The 23285-nt window shown below is 35.5% G+C and overlaps 4 protein-coding genes across 7 annotated transcripts; 2 read left to right on the forward strand and 2 right to left on the reverse strand.

Annotated features, from left to right (window-relative positions):
- The first annotated feature begins 1907 nt into the window (after positions 1-1907).
- On the forward strand, positions 1908-3537 carry LOC125215502 (mitotic spindle checkpoint protein MAD2). The gene is made up of 7 exons (XM_048116933.1): positions 1908-2060; positions 2153-2168; positions 2269-2399; positions 2506-2626; positions 2715-2818; positions 2941-3062; positions 3158-3537. The coding sequence occupies exons 1-7, from the start codon at positions 1988-1990 to the stop codon at positions 3212-3214; spliced, it is 624 nt and encodes a 207-aa protein (XP_047972890.1). The 5' UTR covers positions 1908-1987; the 3' UTR covers positions 3215-3537.
- Positions 3538-3694: 157 nt separating this feature from the next.
- Positions 3695-7587, reverse strand: LOC125216314 (trihelix transcription factor GT-1-like). Of its 3 annotated transcripts, none has more exons than XM_048118000.1 (6): positions 7424-7587; positions 6958-7257; positions 5078-5116; positions 4450-4578; positions 4096-4320; positions 3695-3956 (listed from the first exon to the last, which is right to left on the reverse strand). In XM_048118000.1, exons 1-6 carry the CDS (start codon positions 7530-7532, stop codon positions 3769-3771), a joined length of 990 nt encoding a protein of 329 aa, XP_047973957.1. In that variant the 5' UTR covers positions 7533-7587; the 3' UTR covers positions 3695-3768. The 3 variants fall into 3 exon arrangements, with proteins under 3 accessions (XP_047973957.1, XP_047973956.1, XP_047973958.1); XM_048117999.1 differs by having other exon boundaries at positions 3695-3983; XM_048118001.1 differs by lacking the exon at positions 5078-5116 and having other exon boundaries at positions 3695-3983.
- Positions 7588-8169: 582 nt separating this feature from the next.
- Positions 8170-11010, reverse strand: LOC125216313 (trihelix transcription factor GT-1-like). Of its 2 annotated transcripts, none has more exons than XM_048117998.1 (5): positions 10549-11010; positions 9411-9449; positions 8870-8998; positions 8536-8760; positions 8170-8435 (listed from the first exon to the last, which is right to left on the reverse strand). In XM_048117998.1, exons 1-5 carry the CDS (start codon positions 10946-10948, stop codon positions 8221-8223), a joined length of 1008 nt encoding a protein of 335 aa, XP_047973955.1. In that variant the 5' UTR covers positions 10949-11010; the 3' UTR covers positions 8170-8220. The 2 variants fall into 2 exon arrangements, with proteins under 2 accessions (XP_047973955.1, XP_047973954.1); XM_048117997.1 differs by having other exon boundaries at positions 8536-8796.
- An 8084-nt stretch (positions 11011-19094) lies between these two features.
- On the forward strand, positions 19095-22751 carry LOC125209731 (serine/threonine protein phosphatase 2A 57 kDa regulatory subunit B' theta isoform-like). Its single transcript, XM_048109315.1, has 2 exons — positions 19095-21033; positions 22147-22751. Exons 1-2 carry the CDS (start codon positions 19828-19830, stop codon positions 22465-22467), a joined length of 1527 nt encoding a protein of 508 aa, XP_047965272.1. The 5' UTR covers positions 19095-19827; the 3' UTR covers positions 22468-22751.
- The last annotated feature ends 534 nt before the right edge of the window (positions 22752-23285 follow it).

A 23285-nucleotide genomic window follows, 5' to 3' on the forward strand; every position in this document is an offset into this window, starting at 1 on the left:
CACCACTGTGCCGCACAGCCGCGATTCTCTCTCTCTCCTTCTCACCTTTCTCTCTCATTATCACACCACAGCTGCTGCTGCCGTCCGCCGCCGCTCCGGCGATGATTGGGGGTCTTCCTCGATGCACACTTTCTCCTTCCTCTTTCTTCTTCTCCCCCTTATCTCTTTATGTTTCATTTTGCAGATTCAATGTTAGGAGTAGTTTATAATTATTCCAAATCTTGATTGGGAAGCTATCATTTGATTGTACCAATTTTCTATCCAATAGTTATTATTTCTCAAAATGACCAAAAAGGTAAATAAAATAGCTTCATATTTTCCCTCCAAAAAGGATAGAATTGTCTTCTCACCAAACTGTCACTTTAGATTAGTAAGATAATGATTAAATTTTCCCCAGTTGATTTTTTGAGATTTATTTTTGTTTCTTCCCAGTTTGGGGATCGTTCTAGCTCCTCGTGTAAAATTTGTACTGTTGATTTTTTTCCCCAAAAAAATGGTAATCAGTTAATCTGAATTGAAATTAGCATACAATGGAATTGAATTATGCTCCTCTACCGAGATTTATAACTATTTGAAATTCTCATTATTTCCTTTTGATATGGAATTAAGAGAAATTGTAATTATAATTCAATTCTATATTAATGTATTTTGGTTAAATAGTTGAATTTGGAATTAAAAACTCCAATTCTATAAACGATTCCAAGATACCAAATGGATTTGTATTTTATAATATAATAATATAATAATATGAGTGGAATGAATTAGTAGAATATATTACTAATATTTTATAAAAACTTGAAATAAAGAATTTAAAAGTGGAAAATTTTTAAATACTTTTTAGAGACCTATATTATAATAAATTGACAATTAAATTACTTTAGTCGTGTTCCTAAATTAAAATCCAGAATATCAGTTCACGAAGGATCCCAATGAAAAACATGTCGTATGATGAATTGAATGATATACTCCACAACTTAATGGTAAATTGTAGTAAGAAAAATGCTGATCAAATTTTAGTTCATCACACAATTTAACAAAAATTCTAGTTGGAAAAACCATAAATTTGATTTGTTCATAACTATCCTATAATAAAAAACTTAAGTGAAATTAATATATGATATCTTATAGAATACATTTAGATGAAATTATCTAATATGGAACCGTAAAGCTATAGTATGTTAATATCACTCGAATAAGTTTAAAGATACTCCATCCGTCCTATAAAGATGGATTCACTTTGACCGGACACATGATTTAAGAAATGTAATGAAAATCGAATTGAAAAAGTTAGTAGAATACGTGTGTTACTTTTATATATTAGTTTTATAATAAAATGTGAGTATGAATGAAGTTAATGGAATATAAGGTCCACTATAAATTAGTTTTATAATAAAATGTGAGTATGAATGAAGTTAATGGAATATAAGGTCCACTACAAAAAAATGGTAAAAATTGAAAATTTTTGTGGGACGGACGAAAATGGAAAAATGGGACAATCTTTATGAGACAGAGGAAGTATCATCTATTAATAAATAAAAAGATGTTGCTTGGAAATTGAGAAAATCAAATTTCATTATTTAATCATTTTATACTACTACTACTATTTTATACTAGTAACACTCTCCTATGACACAATTATGAAATTTGTCGTATGAATTGTGTAATAACTCTAGTCTTTTTAACTCATATTTTATTATTATAAAATTATCATTCAAAAGTAAAACTTACTACATTTCATTTATATAGATTTTAACATTTTTAATTTTATGGTTTTATGTTAAATAAAACAAATTTAAAATAAATGACCGTTGCGTTGAAACCCCACTGGCAAACAAAATCTAGCCGTTGCATTTCCATTAAAACCCCTCTTTTCTAAACTTCCTCATTAAATTTGTTTTCAATTTTCATCTCATCACCTTCATTTTCTGCCCTAAATTTCTGTTACCAGTGATACAATAGATCTGAAAACTCGAGAGTAAAAGGAATCATGGCGTCGAAAACTGCCACTAAAGACATCATCACTCTGCGAGGATCAGCCGCCATCGTTAGTGAATTTTTCGGTATGCGTTTTTCAATTGCTTTTTTTCTTCTTCTGATTAGGTTTTTGTCCTTTACTAATCAAACTTTTTATTTGGGGGAAAAACGATTTCAGGTTATGCAGCAAACAGGTAAGGATATACTGTTCTGTTTATCTCAAAATTTATCATCTAGTATTTAATTTTGTGGGGATGAGAGACAGAATTTTGATTTAGAAATAATTTTTTGTAGTATTTTGTACAATCGTGGATTATATCCAGAAGAAAGTTTTGCGAGGGTTAAGAAATACGGTCTCCCGTTGTTGCTTACTCAAGACGAGGGGGTTAAATCCTTCATTTCGAATCTCACTTCTCAACTCTCTGGTAAAAATTTCAGCTAATGTTATATGCGTTTTCATAGTTTAGGATTAGTTGGTGTGCAGGTTGTGTAGATGTTAGTATGTTTATTGAAAATGAAACAAATGCGTAGAGTGGCTGGAGGCAGGGAAGCTGCAGAGGGTGGTGCTGGTGATCATGAGCAAAGCTAGTGGAGAGGTTCTAGAGCGATGGAATTTCAGCATTGAGACGGATGGAGAGGTCGTTGAGACGGGGTAATATGATGTTTTTGATTGCTTTTTTAAGGTTTGTGAAGCTAGTTTGCTGCAAGCTATGTATATTAAATGGGATCTCGATGTTCAGAGTGTCTAGGGAGAAGAGTGATAAGGAGATTATGAGGGAAATTCAGGCAATCATGAGGCAGATAGCATCCAGCATTACGTACTTGCCATGCCTCGATGAAACATGTAAGAGTCTTGAAATCTATCGGACACGAGCTATCTGACCAATACATGATCAAGATAATATGTATGTTTTGTCTCTGTCCAAATATGTGTGTGTTTGATTTGGTATTTTGTGGCTGTTGTAGGTGTGTTTGATGTCTTAGCCTACACTGATAAAGATTGCTCGGTCCCTTTTACTTGGATGGAGAGTGACGCTAAGCTTATTGCCAACCCGCAAATGGTGAAACTACACTCTTTTGATACAAAGGTAAAATTTCAATTTGGTCTGAATCTGATGGATATGAGATATCTAGTGTGTTGCAAGTAAAATCTGATTTGACGAGGCTATGTCTCGCGTTGCAGATTCACAAGGTTGATACTCTAGTATCATACAAGAACGATGACTGGGACGAGCCATGAAAGAAGATAATAAACCATATGCTGCAGCAGCTTTTATTTTCTCTCCTTGAGATTTCTGTGTTTGGCTGGAAGTGACAGAACCCGTATATCATACAAGAGCGATGACTGGGATGAACCATTAATAACTAGACTTTGCTGCAGCTTTTGTGTTTTTCTCTCCTTGAGATTTTTGTGGTTGAAAGGAACAGAACAATGGTGACTCACTCTTGTGAGTCATTCATTTTACAATTTGTGTTTGTTATGTATGATTGATTCATGGAAGTTGGTAATGTTGCATTGTTTAAGCTTTGAATGAATTATGAAGTGTGTAGTTTTTGAGTGCATTTTTAGGGCCAAAATCTCAAACAAACCATGATGGTATTCTCTCCTAAATTTCTATGCTGAAATTATTAATCATCCGATTCTGAAATTAAATGATCATAAGTTCAAAACTACCTACTATTATCAAGAAATTTAGAATGATATACAGTGGTGTCTAACTGTTTTACAATTTGTCACAAGAATCCAACTATATCCTTGAACAAAATATTGTGGTCTCTCTACATACACAAGTTTCAGAATAGAATGTTCTCAGATGATGACACACCACGATACACAGCCCCGTGACATAGCTCGTCCATGCTGTCAATATGCCGGTAGCCACCGTTCTCTCTCAAACAAGTCCAGAAACGTCGTGAGAGGAACTGGCAAAAGTCATCATCCGTATAGAAGGTTTTCTCCTCTGTGTGCACTGGCAGGTGCTCTGGCAAACAAACTCTAATCATCAGGCCTGAAATGAGGGTTGTCATTTTCGAGCTTTACACGATGTAAGCATGATATGACCAAGGGAACTTCAATCTACAATCACTTATAAGTAATTTATGTGGCGTTTTGTGCAGTACCTTCATCGACATGTAGAGTGTAGTTCCCAAGCGGCATATCTCTGTCCAATGCTCGAACAACATTATCTTCGTCTTCCAACCAGAACGCACGTTTTGTTCTCAGCCCGAATGCAGATTTGATGGTTTCCTTTATAGCATCTCCTGTGCCATTAATACCTATTCTCTTTGTATACTCTCCCATCTTTACTGTTATCACCCTCCCACAGTAAGTTTTTCTTTGCTCACCTGCAGAAAATGGAACACTGGTCATCTAATATCCATACAAGATTTTTACAGAAAACGGATCATCCGTTAACAAAGCTAGATCTCGTGAATGAATTAAATTCATAAATATAAAACAAAATGTGGACCAACCTTTTCCAGGAGGAGTATCGGCCCGATTCTTTGGAGAAACATTAACTGCATCAGCTTCCGTGATGATGGAAAAAGGATGTGCCTCGGGATCCATATGCTTTTCTAAGTTGAGCGCTGATCCGCCAGTACCTGTATGCCGAAGAATTTTTTTTTTTCGTTAGTAAGTTAGATCATTGCTGCTAGTAAGAGAGAACAACTTAACATCATAGAGAAACATAAACAGTTGCACAAGAAGAAAAGCTCAGAGCTCTTGTAAAATTCGATGCAAACCAGTTCAACACTCGCACCTTCAGTTGTCAGCAAAATGTCAGAGAACATGTTATTATATGGCAACTACAGATATTCAACATTCTTGATATGACGCTTGAATTAGCAACAGCTCACTCGTAGGCTGAGTTAAGACCTACTATCTTAGCATCTATGTCATTCCAGTCTAATAATTTCCCTTCATTCTTGCGATTTCTGTACAACAAGAGTCCACCGCTCTTCAGCAACCAATTGAGCACAGAAACGAAGGAACAACAGGCATAATCTCTCTCTCACGCGCGCGCGCACGCACACACACACACATAACTGCCAACCTATCAGATTTCAGAGCATGCAAAGATCCTATGGCCAACACACATACCTTCCATAGGTCCAAAAGTTAGACTAGCATCACCCATACCTGCATAGGTAAAGTAGAATAAAAAATTTAATGGGCATGTAAAGGAGAGAACGTAGAAGATGGTGAACTGATAGACATTGGTTAGGCAATAAGTAATTTCTAAGATGTATAGATACAATTATACTAGAGAACCAGTCATCATTTATCCGTGATGAAAAACCTACCGCGACCAATCAACGCACATAAAATATCACACCTCTCAGAAGTCATGTCCATTCCCACTACCTCAGACGATACCAAACTGAACAGATATACAGAAGAAGATTTATCAACACTACAAACAAAATTGACTCAGTCTGAAATGCTGACCACAATCTCGACAAAGAATGGCGCATAAGCAGATAAGTGTGCAAATAGGCCTTGGTTGAGAAACCACCACAACAGCACCTATGCTATAGTTCATCAACCCACTCTGTCTAACAAAATTTTGACAGCAGATTGGAGAAAGGGATCACGTGTATACCCTGGTACAGAAAAGCCAGAGTGTCCGGGAAGGCCAGGAAGGGACAAACTAAATTGAAAACGAGAGGTACAATTAGCCGTTCATCTTACTTTATTGGAACATTAAACCCTCGAACTCTTTTTAGTTCAATGAAACCGTCTTTTCTCTCCATCATAGAAGTACATAACTAAGAAACTTTTCATTTTAAAAACCAAATAAATTGGACACTCCATCTAATCGAGTTAGGATGCTTTTCGTTTATTGCTTACACGAACACATGGGCTTGTGGTTATCCACCAATGGGGGTGACAAAGAAGAGGTGGAATCAGGATGGATGGAAACAAGCAGATTCTGACCAGTAACAGCAACACCAATGTTGCAAAAAGATTTTGAACTGAGAAAAATCAATACATCGAATTATGCTTCATTTCATATCATCTGAGGACATACAACACGACACTGATACGACATTGATTTTGATTCTTAACTGAAATTTCTCATCTGCTCAATAGAATTGGAGGAGACTCTATAATAGAAATAGGCCAATCCCAACCGTCGATGGAATAGACCTTGTCTGCTGATGTTGAAAACCATCAGCAGTCCAAACAAAACAAATAATGAAGACGAACCCCTAAACAATTGCACAAGGGAACAATATAGCTCTTTAATATCAATCTTTGCCCATCTAATTACCCAAGCACAAATGAAATAGACCTATATGCTTCCGCATTGCCCACATCTTACTATGCAGCAAGCACAACAAAACAAAAAATCCATACAAAAATCAAAGCACACAAAATGCCATGGAACTCTCATAACTCATAAGTCATATCCATTCCCACTACCCCAGACGATATCAAACTGAACAGCTGTACGGAAGAATATTATAATCACAAAAAACAAAATTAACTCAGTCATGCAATCCTGAGCACAAACTCGACAAAGAATGGGTGTAACAAAGAAGAGGGAGAATCAGGATGGATGGAACAGTAACTGCAAGAACAATGTTACAAAAAGATTCTGAACAGACAGAAAGATTAATACATTAAACTATGCATCCACTGTTTTCATTTCATATCATTCGAGTACATACAATACAACACTGACTTCTAGACTCTACAACTACACATTTCTACAAAAGAAATCTGCTTATGTTGAATCCCACCAGAACTAGTTCTCCTTGAATTTGAAAGTACCAAACAACGCAAATAGTGAAGTGATATGATTTTGTGAACCCCTAAAACTATCGAACGAGGGAACAATGCAGCTCTTTACAGTCAATTTTGAACACAAGATATTCCTAGAACAAAACTAAGTAAATCCATCTTCCATTCCCACAATCAAAACAACAAACAGAACGAAAAGAAAGAACACCAATAGAGGGGAAAATCAACCTAACCTTTCTCACCAATTGATTGCATAAACGAGTCCAATTCAGCAGCACCAGCGTCGCTAGAACGCCTGGGGAGGAAGCCCTCGAGCTCGCGGTAGAGGTCGCTATTTATTCCCCCGAACAGCGCTGCGGCCTTCTCACGGACGGCATTGACGTCGATTTCGCCGCGTGAGAATGCACTGATGCAATCGAGGAACTCACGGTTGCGCTGGCCGTCGTTGAGCCGGTTTTTGACCCGGTTTATGAAATCCACGCTGTACCGGAGATAGAATTCAGTGCTTGAGATCCCGGCGGAGGCGGATTTCACTTCATTCGAAATTCGGAATAATGTTTCATGTGAATGATTCACTAATAACATTTGTGTTCAACACAATATTGAATACTACAAGATATTCCTAAACCAAAACTGAGTAAATCCATCTTCCATTCCAACAATTAAAATAAAGTAGATTCAAAGAAAATCAAACCTAACCTTCTTCATCAATTGATTGCATAGACGAGTCAAATTCAGAACCCGCAGCAGCACCGGAATTCATTCCATTTCCTCGACTGGTGGTGCCGCCGCCGATTCGGCTGATCATGTTGTTTTCGTTGTATCAATCTGTGGCGGATTCTTCTTGTTCTTATGCATTTCGAATTTTTGGGGGTTTTCGAAATTGAAATTGAAACTGGAGTTTGAGCTCGGAGAATCTGACAGTTTTATTTCGCGCTAAAATGCAGTTTTTAATTATATTCCAAATATTATTAATTCTCAGTTCTATTTTAAATAATTAACTATATACAAATCTACGTGAAACCTGCAAAATTAGACAAAGGCATTCCAATACCTAATTATAAATTTCACATTTATTCCACTATAAACCTAATACTACAGTATTACTTACATCATCCATAATTAATTGTATTAGTTTGACTCACCTTATATTTTAAAAAATACTAGTACAAAGAAAAGTGTGACATTATATTTTTACAATATTACTAGTAAAATGTGGTTAAGAAAGAGGTGTTAACATATGTGCGAGATCCATTAACTAAAAATCATAGTTAAAGGTAAATGGACAACTATTCATAGCCGGACGGATAAAGAAATGGTACGAGACAATTATTCACTGACGAAGGGGGGTGCGTGCATAAAGGTGAGACTCACATTTCATCAACTATTTTACAATTTGTCACAAGAATCTAACTAAGCATTGAATTATAGCAATTTGACACAAGAAACCACTATATTCCTTGACAAAAATTGCTGTATCTCTCCATACACAAGTTTCAGAGTAGAATGTTCTCAGTTGACGGCACACCACGATACACAGCCCCGGGACATAGCTCGTCCATGCTGTCAATATGCCGGTAGCCATTGTTCTCTCTCAAACAAGCCCAGAAACGTCTCGAGAGAAACTGGCGAAAATCATCATCTGTATAGAAGGTTTTCTCCTCTGTGTGCACTGGCAAGTGCTCTGGCGAACAAACTCTAATCATCAGGCCTGCAACAAGGGTTGTCATTTTCGAGCTTCACACGATGATCAAGGGAACTTCATCCTACAATCACCTTATAACTAATTAATGTGGCATTTTGTGCACTACCTTCATCGATGTGAAGAATGTAGTTTCCCATGGGCATTTCTCTGCCCAGTGCTCGAACAATATTATCTTCGTCTTCCAACCAGAAAGCGCGTTTTGTCCTCAGCCCAAATGCAGATTTGATGGCTTCCTTTATAGCATCTCCACTGCCATCAATACCTATCCTCTTTGTATACTCTTCCATCTTTACTGTTATCACCCTCCCACGGTAAGTGTTTCTTTGCTCACCTGCAGAATATGGAATATATCGATCATCTACTATCCCTACAAGACTTAAACAAAACGCAGATCACATGATCTAACTAGATTCATAATGTTAAATAAAATGTGGACTAACCTTTTCCTGGAAGAGTATCACTCCAATTCCATGGAGAAACATTAACTGCATCAGCTTCCGTGATGATGGAAAGAGGAGGTGCCTCGAGATCCATATGTGTTTCAGAGTTGAGCGCTGATCCGCCACTACCTGTATGCCGAAGATATCTTTTTGTTAGGAAGTTAGATCATTGCTGCTAGTAAGAGAGACGACAACTTAAAGTTGACCCTCACCAATATGAGCAGACATATCACTTAACATCATAGAGAGACATAAACCAGTTCAACAATCACTCTTTCAGGTGTTAGCGAAATGTCAGAGAACATGGTGTAATCTGGGAAGTAGAGCTATTCGACATTCTTGATATGACGCTTGAATTAGCAACAGATCACTTAGTGGAATGAGTGAGATCTTTATCTTAACATCTATTCTCATATCAGTCTAATAACTTCCCTTCATTCTTGCGATTTCTGTACAACAAGAGTCCACCGCTCTTCAGCAACAAATTAAGCACAGTGACGAAGGAACGACATGCAAAGATCCAATTGGACAACGCACATACCTTCCATATGCCCCAAAGTTAGACTAGCATCATCCACATCTGCACAGGCCAAGTAGAATAAAAAATTTAATGCAGCATTCTACTTCAAATATTTACCATATATATGTTCAATGGGCATGTAAAGGAGAGAACGTAGAAGATGGTGGCACTAAGTGAATTGATAGAACATGATTCTAAGATGTATAGATACAACTACGCTACAGAAATAGTCATCATTTATCCGTGAAGAAACCACCACAACAGCACCTATGCTGTAGTTCATCAACCCACTGCCTCACAAAATTTCTACAGCAGAGGGGAGAAGGGGATCATGTGTATACCCTGGTACAGAAAAGCCAGAGTGTCCAGGAAGGCCGGGAAGGGACAGACTAGATTGCAATTGAGAGGTACAATATGCCCTTCATCTTACTTTATTGGGACATTAAACCCTCAAACTCTTTCTAGTCCAAATAAACTGTCTTTTCTTTCCATCATAGAAGTACAGAACTAAGAAGCTCTTCATTTACAAAAACCAAATAATTTGGACACTCCATCTATTCGAGTTAGGATGCTTTTCCTTAATTGCTTACACGAACACATGGGCTTGTGGTTCTCCACCACAATGGGGGTTGCAAAGAAAATCGGGATGGATGGAAAACAAGCAGATTCTGACTGATTTTGAAAATCAATACAGCAACACCCTAAACCAGTAACAGCAACACCAATGTTGCAAAAATGATTTTGAAAATCGATACATTACTATTATATCGTTCGAGGTCATACAATACAGCACTGACTTCTTTTCTTGTAACTCAGCTACTCAGTAAAACTAGAGGAGACTCTACAACTACACATTTCTACAAATGAAATAGGCCAATCCCTACCCTACCCTCAATTGACGACGAAGCATCTCCCTCAATGGAATAGACCCCATCTACTTATGTTGAATCCCATCACATCATCCCACCAGAACCAGTTCTCCTTAAATTTGAATCATTTAATGTACCAAACAACACATACAATGAAGTGATATGACTCAATGAACCCCTAAACTATCGAACAAGGGAACAATTTATCTCTTCACAGTCAATTTTGAAAATAAGATATTCCTAAACAAACAGTATTGAATCAAAGAAAGGGGGAAAAAATCAAACCTAACCTTTCTCACCAACAGATTGCACAAACGAGTCCAATTCAGAATCCATCCAATTTCCGCCCCTCTCCGTCACAATGTCATCGATTTCACGGTAGAAGTTCATCTTGTCGCTCCCATCCGCATCAGGATTTATGTTCTGCTTCACCCCTCTGTACTGCCTCAGCAGATTCCTCCACTTTCCCGCACACATAGCCGCCGATCGATCGAACCCCCTCTCCCTCATCGTGGCGTGAATGTAGTCCCAGAGATGCTGGTTGAACTCGGAGGCGCTGAACATGAAATCGGTATCTCTGCGTAGAGATACGAGCGCGCGGGTTTCCTCTTCACCCCATGCCTCCGCCCGTTTCCTGGGAGCAGGTGGAGGCAGTAGTGGCTTGAATGAACTCTGGTTTGCGGTGATCATGGTGATTTCGTTGTTGAAACTATGAATCGAATTCCGAAATTGGAATTGGAATTGAAAATTGAAACAAGAATTTGGGGATTTGAGGTGTAAAGGAGCTCGGAGAATCTGACAGTTAGTATAGTTATGAAGTGATGCTTCATTTTATTGCGCGCTAATATACGTACATTTAATTTTAATTTTTCAGTTCTATTTTAAATTATCAACTTCTTTATTTAAACTTTGTTAAATTATATAAGTTCGCATTAGCCATTTCTGTTCATCCACAATTTAGAGTCGCGTTCTTTTTTTTTTTAATAAGATAAGTGGACCTCATAATTCACTAAATTATTATACTTCTCCAAGTATATTACTTTGATTCGTTTCAAGTTTTAAGAAATACTACTACTATAAAGAACAATAAATAGACGTATAATTTTATGATAAAATGTGGACGAGAAGAGTTAGTAGACGCGGGATCAATCTACCAAAAATAATACTACTACATAAGTAAATAAGACAATTTTAGGTGGATCACTCGTCTCACAATTTCTCCTAGTTAAACATCTTTAACATTAGAGTTCTTATGAAATGGATCTTGCGAGATGAGTATCCCCCTTTAAAAGCGTCACAATAGATAAAATGAGCAAGTTCCATTGCTCATTATTATTTACATTATATGTTCTACAACATTCTGAAAAGTTATAAAGCTTTATTTTTTTTATCAATTTTATTTGAAGTAATAGATAAAATGAGCAAGTTCCATTGCTTGTCACCTTATTTTTAATACAAAGTATCATTTATTGGCAATTTATTTGTGATGATATTGAGTGGTTGTGATAGCATACATCATAAACACCTCTTACTACAAGGGGATGAGAATGTTTCCTTACTTTCCAAAAATAGTAGTTTCATGCATGTAGGGAGCTCGAAAAACAGCCATATTTAGAGCATCGTAAAAAACATTAGACAATCTCCCTCTCTGCGTCCTAGCAAAGTAAGGTAGAGACGAAACAAGAGAGGAGAAGATCGATGGATATATATGAGTCGAACGGGCTGTCATGGGCAGATCAATGGGACCCTCAGCCGGCCCCATCGGAAATGCCCGAAAATAAGAAGGAGAAAGATGATTCTGACAAGTCCAAGAAGAAGCTAATCAACTTCAAATGGGTCAAGAAATGGTGCAAGAAATCCAAGAATAACACTTAGATTTCGCTGCACAATGTGGTCACATATATAAGTATATGATTTTAGGATGTTATTATCAACTGTTTCTTGAATTTGTTTCTTTTTTTCTTGTTCGAATTAATTTCATATATAATTTTGTTTATTAAGTTCAATTTATACTTTATATCCTAAAAATTTCCCTTGTTATTTTGAAAAAAATGTATTTTTATTAACATGTGATCTAATCTTGTAATTGGAGGGCAAATTGATTAGGGCTGTGGTTTATGTTAGTGGCAATGTAACTTCTTTCTCAACACGGAGACACAAGAGAGAGAAGAAATTTGACAGAAAATATTGAACATAAAGTCATATAATACACAATTATTTGTAAATCTACAAAATCAACAAAAATTAGGGAGTCAAAAACCTTGAATGAGGGGAATATTGTAATTTCACAATGTTACATGTCCAGGGGCGACCACCACTTCTTGCCCCCAAGCCGGCCGTTACAAGAGGGAGATGTAGCACGGTTGCGACAGTTCGAATGACATGTGTAATTTATTTCTTACAAGTAAAAAGCTAAAATGTTAAACAATAACCAGTGAAGAAATAAATGTACGTGATTTGATAGTAGGCCTATGTACAACATAACGACTGGAAAGTATATATAACCCTTCTACATAATTTAATTCCGAAAGTCTAGAAATGAATTTATACTATCATGAGCCAAGTATTTAAACAATTCAATTTCACAAGGCTACCTCATAACATTATTTGTCAAAGTATGTCACCAATATATCATTTAAAATAAAAACTATTTTCTAAAATAGTACTAGTAGAATTGATACTACAATATATGCAACTCACCTTTTTTAGTCTTGATAAATAATATTATGATTAATCACTCAGTAACATTACTACAACAACAAAAGTTAAAATCTTGAGTTGTACAATCAATACCTTCAAATTCATTATTGTAGTGATCAAATATAATTCAGTATGCATTCAATTTTGATCTTTGTACAACTGGGAACACACAAGTGTAGAATGCGAACATATTAGTTGACAACTAAATATCACATCAAATAAGCTAAACTTAAGAAAACACATTACATGGATACTTAGATGTTATGTCAGATTTATCAATGGTTAAGACGTTGAGCTTCTACTAAGATAGGGAGCATGATACGACTATGTTTTAAGTGTATACCCAAACCCCATCCCGACTAATTTAACATCAATTAAAACAACTTCTGCTAATTAATTGAACCCCACCCTAGCCACATAATGTCATCATATAGAAACTTGCTCAATGTTTTGTAAACCAAGAATTGAAAGATACAACAATCATATGCAACACTTGATAAAAATAAGTGAATAGTTGAGTTTGGTTGGACCACGAACCTTGGTTAATCGTCGATTTGCTTCAAGCACACGCTTCACACCATCATTAGTGATTCCGAAGCACGCCACTAAGCTCAAGCATTCAAGATTACCCTGAGCCATACCCGCCAACTGCATGAGACCAGCGTCTGTGATCCTTACACACAAAGGTCGGTAAATGTGGATAGTCTTCCAAAACAAGGGATCCCCTTGGACAATAGATGACAAAGAATTACAAACCCTTTCTGTAAACAAAAGGTCTTCACTCCCAGATAGCTAAGGACGGTTCTCCATCAAATTCAGATGCACCCTCCACTTCCCTTGCGGATCCCATGTCAAGACTGCAACCAACGTTCTCCACATTGCAGGCTCGTTCAAATTCAACATCACCCTCTTACGTACTCAAGGCAAGATTGCAGTCAAACTGAAAACCGCAACGTAAATAATCCTGCATAATTGTACTTAGTCTCGTATTTAAATGAACAGTGCATGAAAGCGATTGGGACGTAAAAGAATGATTCCAAAAATATCCCGCATATAAACATAACCTTCTTGACAAAACTTGCTCCTCATGTAATTGTAACCTCCCCAATCAACCTCGAGATCCTCCAACCGACCAGTTTTGATATCCATCCTGAAAGGATAAGATGACAAATGGTCAATAGTGTCAACGGAGATTGATTCCAATGAGCTGCAACAGTCCCTCTCGCTCGCTGCTGAAGTTCAGATCACCAGCTTCCCACCTACTCACATTCCATGATCTTGAGTAGATTTCTACATTATTTTAAGAAATACCTTCTTCCAAGCACCCATTCCCAATCATCCTAACAGGTGATACCGGATTATCTTCGGAAATATGTGCCCGGGACACCGGCCTAGCTGAATAGTTCAAGCCCATTTCAATATCTCTACATCAATAATTTAGATTGCAGTGAAAATTGCAATGTAAGTATGAGGGGAATGTATCTCCTCATATTTTATCTCTTTTTTTGCAATTATAATTAGCTGAACATAGCACGTGACAATATATTTAGAATAGTGAACTTTTTACTCCCAATAATGGTGTACTATTGTATACTACTGTTAACTATAAATAAATGGAGTATTTCAAAGTTAAGAGTTCCAATCCACATTGCCCACATGGAGTATACTACTTTTGGCAATTACATCTAATTACGACTAAAGATAATATATAATCTTATCTCTTGCTAGGTTGATTTTTTTCTCAAAAGCTCAGATGCGATAATGCATGTTGATTCATTTCTATATTGTCAAGATTAGATTGTAGTTAGCTCATGATTATACATCTCACATCTCCATTTCTATGAATGATTTAATTCTAAACAAATCTCCTTTTGACTTATTCATATTATCTTGTTTAACAATGTATTAGAGTGAAAGGGAAAAAACGAATCAGATGTCTGGCCTAAACTAAGTTAAGCTCTTGTTCAAGATGACACGTTTTCATCTAGAAAAAAAAGAAAATCAATTATGGAAATTTAAGTGAAAAATTTGGGAGTTTGTTCAATTATCTCACACTTTCAGTTGGAGTGAAGTTGGATGAGAATTGTTTTAAGCATAAGGAGTAAATATAGGTTGAGAATTTTTTAACTACACTGTCACTATTCACGAGTCACGAGTATCATTTTAGTTTAGTTTCTGTTAGCATAATTTTTTATTTTATATGTTCGATTTCATTCTAATAGCTTCAAAATCATTATTAATATCATCGACATATAAATTTTATATTATAGCCTAAATCATCATTTTCTGAATAACTTTAAAGAAGAAAGAAAGATCATATTGAACTTTAATTTTTATACTCTATTACAAAATTATTGATGTTAGTAACGAATTTTATGATATCAGAATGGAATTAAATGAATAAAATAAAAAATAACGGTAAACTAAATTATATAGTATTAAGAACCGTGCTCAGTGACGTTATATGTACCAACTACCATGATATTGGGATACGATCAATTGCTAACTTTCTTAAGTTGCTAACTTGCTAACTTATCAATATAGAGAGTATTCGGCTTGCAAGATTATATCCGAGATTAAATTTGTAGTGTATTTGGTTCATGGGATTCAACCCCACAACTCAATTCTAGATGGATAATCATGGGATAATTAGTTGTAGCTAACCCCCTATGACTAAAATAATCTCAAAACTCAATCCTAGATTATATTTTGGTATTGTTTTATCTTGCAAACCAAACACCTCCATAGTGTATTAAAAATGTCAACACGATGACTGTAAAATGTCAATACATAATTTTGTTGAACTTCAATATAATATGTAGACATTTTGCTGTCACCGTGTTGACATTTTTAATACACTGTATTAATGAGTTAGTATAATTAGCAACTTAAAGTTACCAATATAATGCACCCATATATTTCTATATATACATATATTTATTGGTCAGGAGATTAGAGTTAAGGGATACAATCAACGGTGAGCAATCATTCCAACATGTGGGGTTTAAATTTATTTCATTTCACTAACTGTGGTGATTATGGTATATATGGTCCTCTAGCTATTGTATATTACCAAAAAAATGAATATTTAAGAAAGAAAAAGGAAATATTGGGAGAAAGAACTTTTGATATAATAATAAACTACACTTCCAAGAAAGAATTCGTATAAAAAATTATTAGAAGCACTTAGACAAAATTTATTGGTGCAAGCTCGATTTTATATAGTAATAATAAATATAAGTCAATTTAAGTATCAATTCTATTAGTCCCGTGGTTCCTAGAAAGATCATTATGATTGGGCCCAATTAATTTCTTGCATGTCATTTCATAAATTGGATTATTTTTTTCATAAAAATAAAAATGGAATCTTTATATATTAGTACTACATGATTCCCATTATTGTTCAAGTGTCTCATGTTATAATATAGGTGCAACCTACATTGCTTCAGTATAGGTTAAAGTAAGAGTTTTATAATATGTTGGGCACACTCTATTTAATAGCTTCACCTTTTAGAATAAGTTATAGTTATTAGAGTGAACCTCATGCTTTGGTTCAATTGGGGCATTATGAGATGCCATGGGTCGTCGGTCATCGTATGGGCTGCCGTTGGCAATTGATCGAAAACGTGGTGGTTTATTATGATACGGGTGCACCCCACATCGTCAAATGTATATATGTTTCCTCGGGGTCAACCCACTTGTTTTCATTATTACCGAGCTACCTTTGGAGCGGTTGTCAGCCTTGTGGTGCGACAACGACGTCTCAGTGTTCGCGATTGGGGTTTGCTTACGTTCTTTGTCGATCATCTATGCCAATGCGCTGTTGCACCGCTTCTACCTTCCGACTCTAACGACGACCTTTACAGTATGTTCGATCTCATAAATTTTATTCGTTCATGCTTTATTTATTTGCTCTTCTTTCGTCGTATGTTTTCTCTCTTATCCATGTCCCCATCTAATAAATTAGTCTTACTTTAATCATCCTATTTATTAAAATATAAAATAATATATTGGGCCTTTCCACTAACATTGCACAATGTTATTTTAATAAAAGAATATTTTAATGCAATCTCAATTGAAAAATTGGAGAAAATTCTAATAATAGACACACGAAAAATTTTGTGGGACCGTATTATATTTGGCCAATATAAATTCTAATTTAATTTGTTTATGGTACCAAATTATGTTTATAGACAAAAATCAGGGTAGGAAAACAGGTAAAATTCAGACAATCGACTCGAAAAATTAGGTATCTACACTTGAAAAATGCATTAACACTTTATCCGAATCTCGACCTCATTATCTTTTTGAGTTTTCAATTACTTGATGCGAGTATCCGAACTGGTCAATCGGGTATCCAAAAACCAATGTTTTGGACATTGTCAAAATTTTCAAATAAAGTTGAATTCTCAAAATATACTATATTATGACTTGACAAAAGTGAAAGTAGTTTAATGAATTTTTTTTTTTTTTTTTGTATATTTTTTTAAGTAAAATGTCAAATTGAACCATGTTTAATTGTATTTTATGTGATGTAAACAACATACTATATGGCAGCCAAGCACATTAACTAGAAATAGCAGAGCGAGAGTTTTATGGTAGAAATAGCCAAAGATTATTGAAATACTAGAGCTCCAGCTACTTATAAAAAAACACAAAACATAAAAGTTTATAAAGAATTATAGAATTGGTAGAAATCAATGGTTGAACTAGAAGTTTTAAGGTGTTATATCATCATTGTTGCATGTGTAGTTTGTGTATATTTGTAAAAAAATCACATTTAAAACATCTTTGAAAAGATTTTTGCCCCTTAATAAAAGCTACTAATATTAAAAAAATTATGGAGTCTATCGGATATTTAGAAAATACAATATATCTATAATATTCTAATTTTTTATCTCTGATCCCGCTTTCGATACCGTTAATTATAGTATTGGGTTGCCAATACCCGACGGATATCAGATGGGTATGTTATAAGATGCTACTACCATTTTCTGTTTTCCTACCCTAAACAATGTAAAATGGCACGTTGTAAATGTTTTCTACTCTTCTAATAGTTAGTCAAGAAATCCATTTTTGAATCGTAAACAAAATAGACAAAATAGAATAAAACAAAAGATCATTCAAAAGATCCTTAATTTGTTTTGAAAAGTCGTTTTAGGGGGTCAAGGTTCGAATTTAAATAATGCAAATTTCTACTAAGATTACAAATTTGTCATTCGATATAATTAATTTGTATTTGGATATTTAGTTCATTCTGATTAGATGGAAAATCTTATAATTACATTTTTTGTGAATTTATATCGCTTACTTTGGAAATTAGATCTATTTTCACCTACCATTGTTTTTTTTTTTCATGCCAACTTATTTTAAATCAACTCAACCACGGTTAAATCCAGTACTATCATTTAGTAAAGGGACTTTAAATTTTACTACTATTTCTTGAACGGTAAATTTCACTCTACTACTCCATGACTTTATATACATCAAGTTAATGTTTTTTTTTTTAACTTTGAGAATAAGAAAAAGGTACTTGGTATTCGATAGGAAGAGTAGTTTAGTATGACATATTGCATATTTCATAAGTTATTTTATTATGAAATCAATAGATATATAAATTTTAGAATGATAAAAAGATTTCGATAGTACAGCCTGAAATTTATAAAATCATGGTATGATTATACCATGATTCGAATAGAACTTATTCGAATTTAAGATAATTAATTCAATTAACATCTCTTAAATTATCACACTTATATTTTTCATTATAAAATTAATATAGTAATAGTAATAAAATTGAATTAACCGCTTTCTCTACATTTTTTTAAAAATTTTGCAGTCAAATGATCTTTTGAAAAAGTACTACTATTAATTAGTACCCCTTATTTTAATACAGTATTTGGTTGTTGCCACCAAACCCATTTATCGATTTATTAAAAAAAAATCAATGATAAACAAATTTGTTATAACCTAAATTGAGAAGAAAGAAGCGATTCTTTTGACTTTGACATAAGATGAATGTGGATAATTATCTGTGATTAAATTGAAATTCTCAGAAACTGCCCCACTCCCAATTAATCAAACATAACCATTGCGCGTCAACAAATAACAAATAAATTAAATAAAGAAAATTACAGATAAGGGGAGAGAGAAAGTAAAAGGAATTTCAAGCAGAAAGCAGAATAGTGAAGTTTTGTCCCCTTTCCATCTCATTTAACCTTGCTCCGTCGTTCCTGAACTCTGCCTCGTGTATTGTGCAGATTTTGAATTCCTCCATTTCTTCAACAAAAATCTATCTTTTTGCTTATTCCATTTGTTCGAATTTTGAAGTTCTTGATTTGGTTATGCTTTATTTTTAGCATTTGCTGCAGTTTTCTGATCGTTTGCTTCTGTGGGTTTGTGAAGTTGATTTTTGGGTGTCGGAGTTTAAGTCAAAATATTGCAAATTTAATGCAAAGATTGGATTTTTTGAGTGGAAAGTGGGAGATTTTGATTAAGGCATGAAGGAGGCATGGGGTCGTCTGTATTGACTGCGACATTAGTGGGCTTTCTTGATCTTTGGTTGAGAGGGGGTTTCTGCATTTAAAAAAGGGGTCTACTCTTTGCCCCCTTTGATTAGTTAAATCAAGGAGATTGAGAAAAATTGCACACAAGGGTTGACGCGTATTCAGCAATTTTGGTGAGTCAAGCCTCGAGCTCATGAATTCTTTAATGTCAATACTGTTTCTTGACTTTTGCATCTGTGTTTGAGGGTTTGTGGAGAAAGAAAGAAATAAAGGAGAGGAGAGAGAGAGATTTGAGTGTTGATTCAGTTGGTTTTGATTGTGATTTTTTGGGGTTGGTATTGGTTTTGGTTAGTTACTCTTAACATGATTAACAAGATATTTAGTAAGATTCCAAGGAAGAGCTCAAAATCTGGAGGAGAGCCTAGCCCCTCCTCGAGTTCTTCGACTGCTTCGAAGAGAAATGAAGGGGGGAATAAGAGATTGAGTAGTGCAGTGGATGATGCTAATGCTATCACTGCCCCGTTCTCAGTTTTAAGCGTTGGCAACAACGGAGATGATAGGTTTCTTCGAGATAGGAACTTGAGAGGGGATGTAAACATAGCTTCTGCTTCGTATGAAGCGTTGCCAAGCTTTAGGGATGTCCCGAGCTCTGAGAAGCAGCTATTGTTCATCAGGAAGGTGAAGATGTGTTGTGTCGAATTTGACTTCACTGACCCCACGAAGAATCTCAAAGAGAAGGAGATCAAGCGGCAGACTTTGTTAGAGTTAGTCGAGTACTTGACTTCTGCAAGTGGGAAGTTTAGTGAAAATGTGATGCAGGAGGCTGTTAAGATGGTGTCAGCCAACATCTTTAGGGAGTTCACGCCTCAGCCTAGGGAGAACAAGCTTGTTGATGGCGTTGATTTGGAAGAGGAAGAGCCTGCGATGGACCCCGCGTGGTCTCATTTGCAAGTTGTGTATGAATTCTTGCTGAGGTTTGTTGCTTCGCCAGAGACAGATCCGAAAATTGCCAAAAGATATGTGGATCATTCCTTTGTGCTGAAACTGCTCGGCCTCTTTGACTCTGAAGATCCGAGGGAGAGGGAGTATCTGAAAACCATACTACACCGCATCTATGGGAAGTTCATGGTGCACCGGCCCTTCATTAGGAAATCAATCAATAACATATTCTACCATTTTGTTTTCGAGACGGAGAAACACAATGGCATTGCTGAGTTTCTTGAAGTCCTTGGCAGCATAATCAACGGGTTTGCTCTGCCGCTCAAGGAGGAACATAAACTGTTTCTTGTCCGGACTTTGATTCCTCTGCATAAGCCGAAATGTTTGGGGATGTATCATCAGCAGTTATCTTACTGCATTACACAGTTTGTCGAGAAAGACTGCAAGCTCGCTGATATCATTATCAGGGGACTGATAAAGTACTGGCCCGTTACAAACAGCTCGAAGGAAGTTCTGTTTCTTAATGAGCTCGAGGAGGTATTGGAAGCAACTCAGGCGCCAGAATTCCAGCGCTGTATGGTACCTCTGTTTCATCAAATTTCGCGAAGCTTGAATAGTTTGCATTTTCAGGTACTTATTATACACTCCCAGAATCCTTTGCTTGTTTTTTCTTTCTGAATTTTGTTTGAATATCTGTTTCAAAGAACTTTTGATATGCTCCTATGTCCTTCAAGAACTTTTATATGCCAATATTTTTTCGATAGTGGAATTTAGCTCATTGATTTTATGTATTCTGATGATTTGAGATCATTGATGCATATGCCAATGGGAGTGGGATCAGCAACTTGTTGTATGATTCATGTTTCGAGGTTCAGATTGTATACCACCATTTCGATCGAAGTATGGTTCAATCAATTACTAATTGAATATGTTGTCATTTTCTTCATTTATCAGTGTCATAACTCGGTGAACTCCTTAGAAATATTGAACTGCATCCTATTATATCTGCATTTAACGACTATTAGATATGGCAATCGAAATAGACATGATTTCTGTTACTGTTGAGTTTCTGTATAGAGAACTGATGACTGCACGCGTTCACATTAATGAGCCTCTGGTTAAAGTAATTTTAGTTGTGAATTTGCATGTCATAAGCCACATACAGTTTATTCCCGAAGATAGTAACGGGTGATGAGTAGGTGGGACTGGTGATGTAATCCACACCTTGCCCCGGCTTCAACCGTGTATTTATGTTGTAATATATATGTCCTCGTTGCACCTGTGTGGATCCTCGTTGCTCTTGATGAGGATACTTTATCTTATCAATTAGTAATTTGATCGAAACCAAAACTTGATTCGCTTATAGGTAATGAACTTAAAACTTCGGAAGACAAACTGCAGATGCTAACATGTAGAATATACTAAGGTTGATATGTGTGTGAGGATTACAAGGTTGGGCCAGGAACATTCACCCTCGTCCCATCCTTCTCGTTGGGAGAAAAAAAGGAAATCTTGACTGTCATTACCACCGCGACTTGCATTTAAGAAAAAAAGAGATCTTGACTTGTATGGTTTGGCAACGGTAAAACAGCATGTTCTCGAATGTTGTTCTCAAATGTTCTGATACAAGAATGGTGTTCTCGAATGTCTATACAAATCCTGATATTTTCGTAGTTGATGGAAATTCGTTTCAAGAATGTGTCTTGAAAATTTAGCTGATTATGTATTTATTTGTCGATTTAGGTGGCGGAGAGGGCTTTGTTTCTGTGGAACAACGATCACATCGAGAACCTGGTAAAGCAGAACCGCAAGGTGATACTTCCGATCATCTTCCCCGCGCTGGAGAAGAACGCTCGGCATCACTGGAATCAGGCGGTCCACAGCCTGACCTTGAACGTGCGCAAGTTCTTCTATGATCTCGACCCGGACCTATTCAAGGCCTGCCAGATCAAGTTCCAAGACGACGAAGCGAAGGAGAACGACATCCGAGAGAGACGCGAAACGACGTGGAAACGCTTGGAGCAAGTGGCTACTGCTAAGAAGGCTGCAAATAATGGTCCTTGAACTGGATTGTTTTTGTTTCTTGGAGATTTGTTGTCATATTTGTTTTGATTTTCTGAATTTTTGTCAATTTCTATATATTCTTTCCCTTTTTGTGGTTTGCATGAGGGTTGAGAGGAGCTTCATAATTAGACGGTAGGTTTAGCCGTTGGTGTATTTCTTTTGATTTTTGAGACATGCTGAATTTCAGTTTCTTTTTATGGCTGCAAAAGGCAGCCAATTTAAGGATATTTGTTCTTAAGTATATCTGTTCTTAATAAGCCTAAATTGGGTTTACTCTTGCTCCATTCAAATAGTATGAAATATATGCACTGTTTTTTGTTTTTGTTTTTATTTTTATTTTTTAGGAAAACAAATTATGTGCTTTTTTATATTTTAAGTATGTCATTTTTATTCCAATTGTTTAATTTTAATGAATTAAAATTTTAAAATATTAGTACGATTTAAATAATTAAGAATGAAATTTGCAATTTGCATATATTTTGACTTCCAAATTTGCACTTAAATGTTTTTGGACGTTTTTCTTTTCTTTTTATTCATTATTTTAACAACTTTTTTTCATTTCTCAAGTCAATTTTGAAGTCCTTTTCTTTTATCTAATTTTCCCCTCCAAATCATGTCATCTTTGACAATTTGATTTTCAATTGCATCGCAACTGCTTTATTCATCCATTAGAATATACATTTTTCTTTATAGTCTATCCCATAAAAATTATACTACTTTATATTAATCCATAATAATTCACAAATGGATTTGAGATTTTGATGCAATGGACTGGAGAGAATGTATAGTCTATCCCATAAAAATTATACTACTTTATA

This window comes from Salvia hispanica, chromosome 3 (genome assembly GCF_023119035.1).
Source record: "Salvia hispanica cultivar TCC Black 2014 chromosome 3, UniMelb_Shisp_WGS_1.0, whole genome shotgun sequence".
Lineage (NCBI taxonomy): Eukaryota > Viridiplantae > Streptophyta > Magnoliopsida > Lamiales > Lamiaceae > Salvia > Salvia hispanica.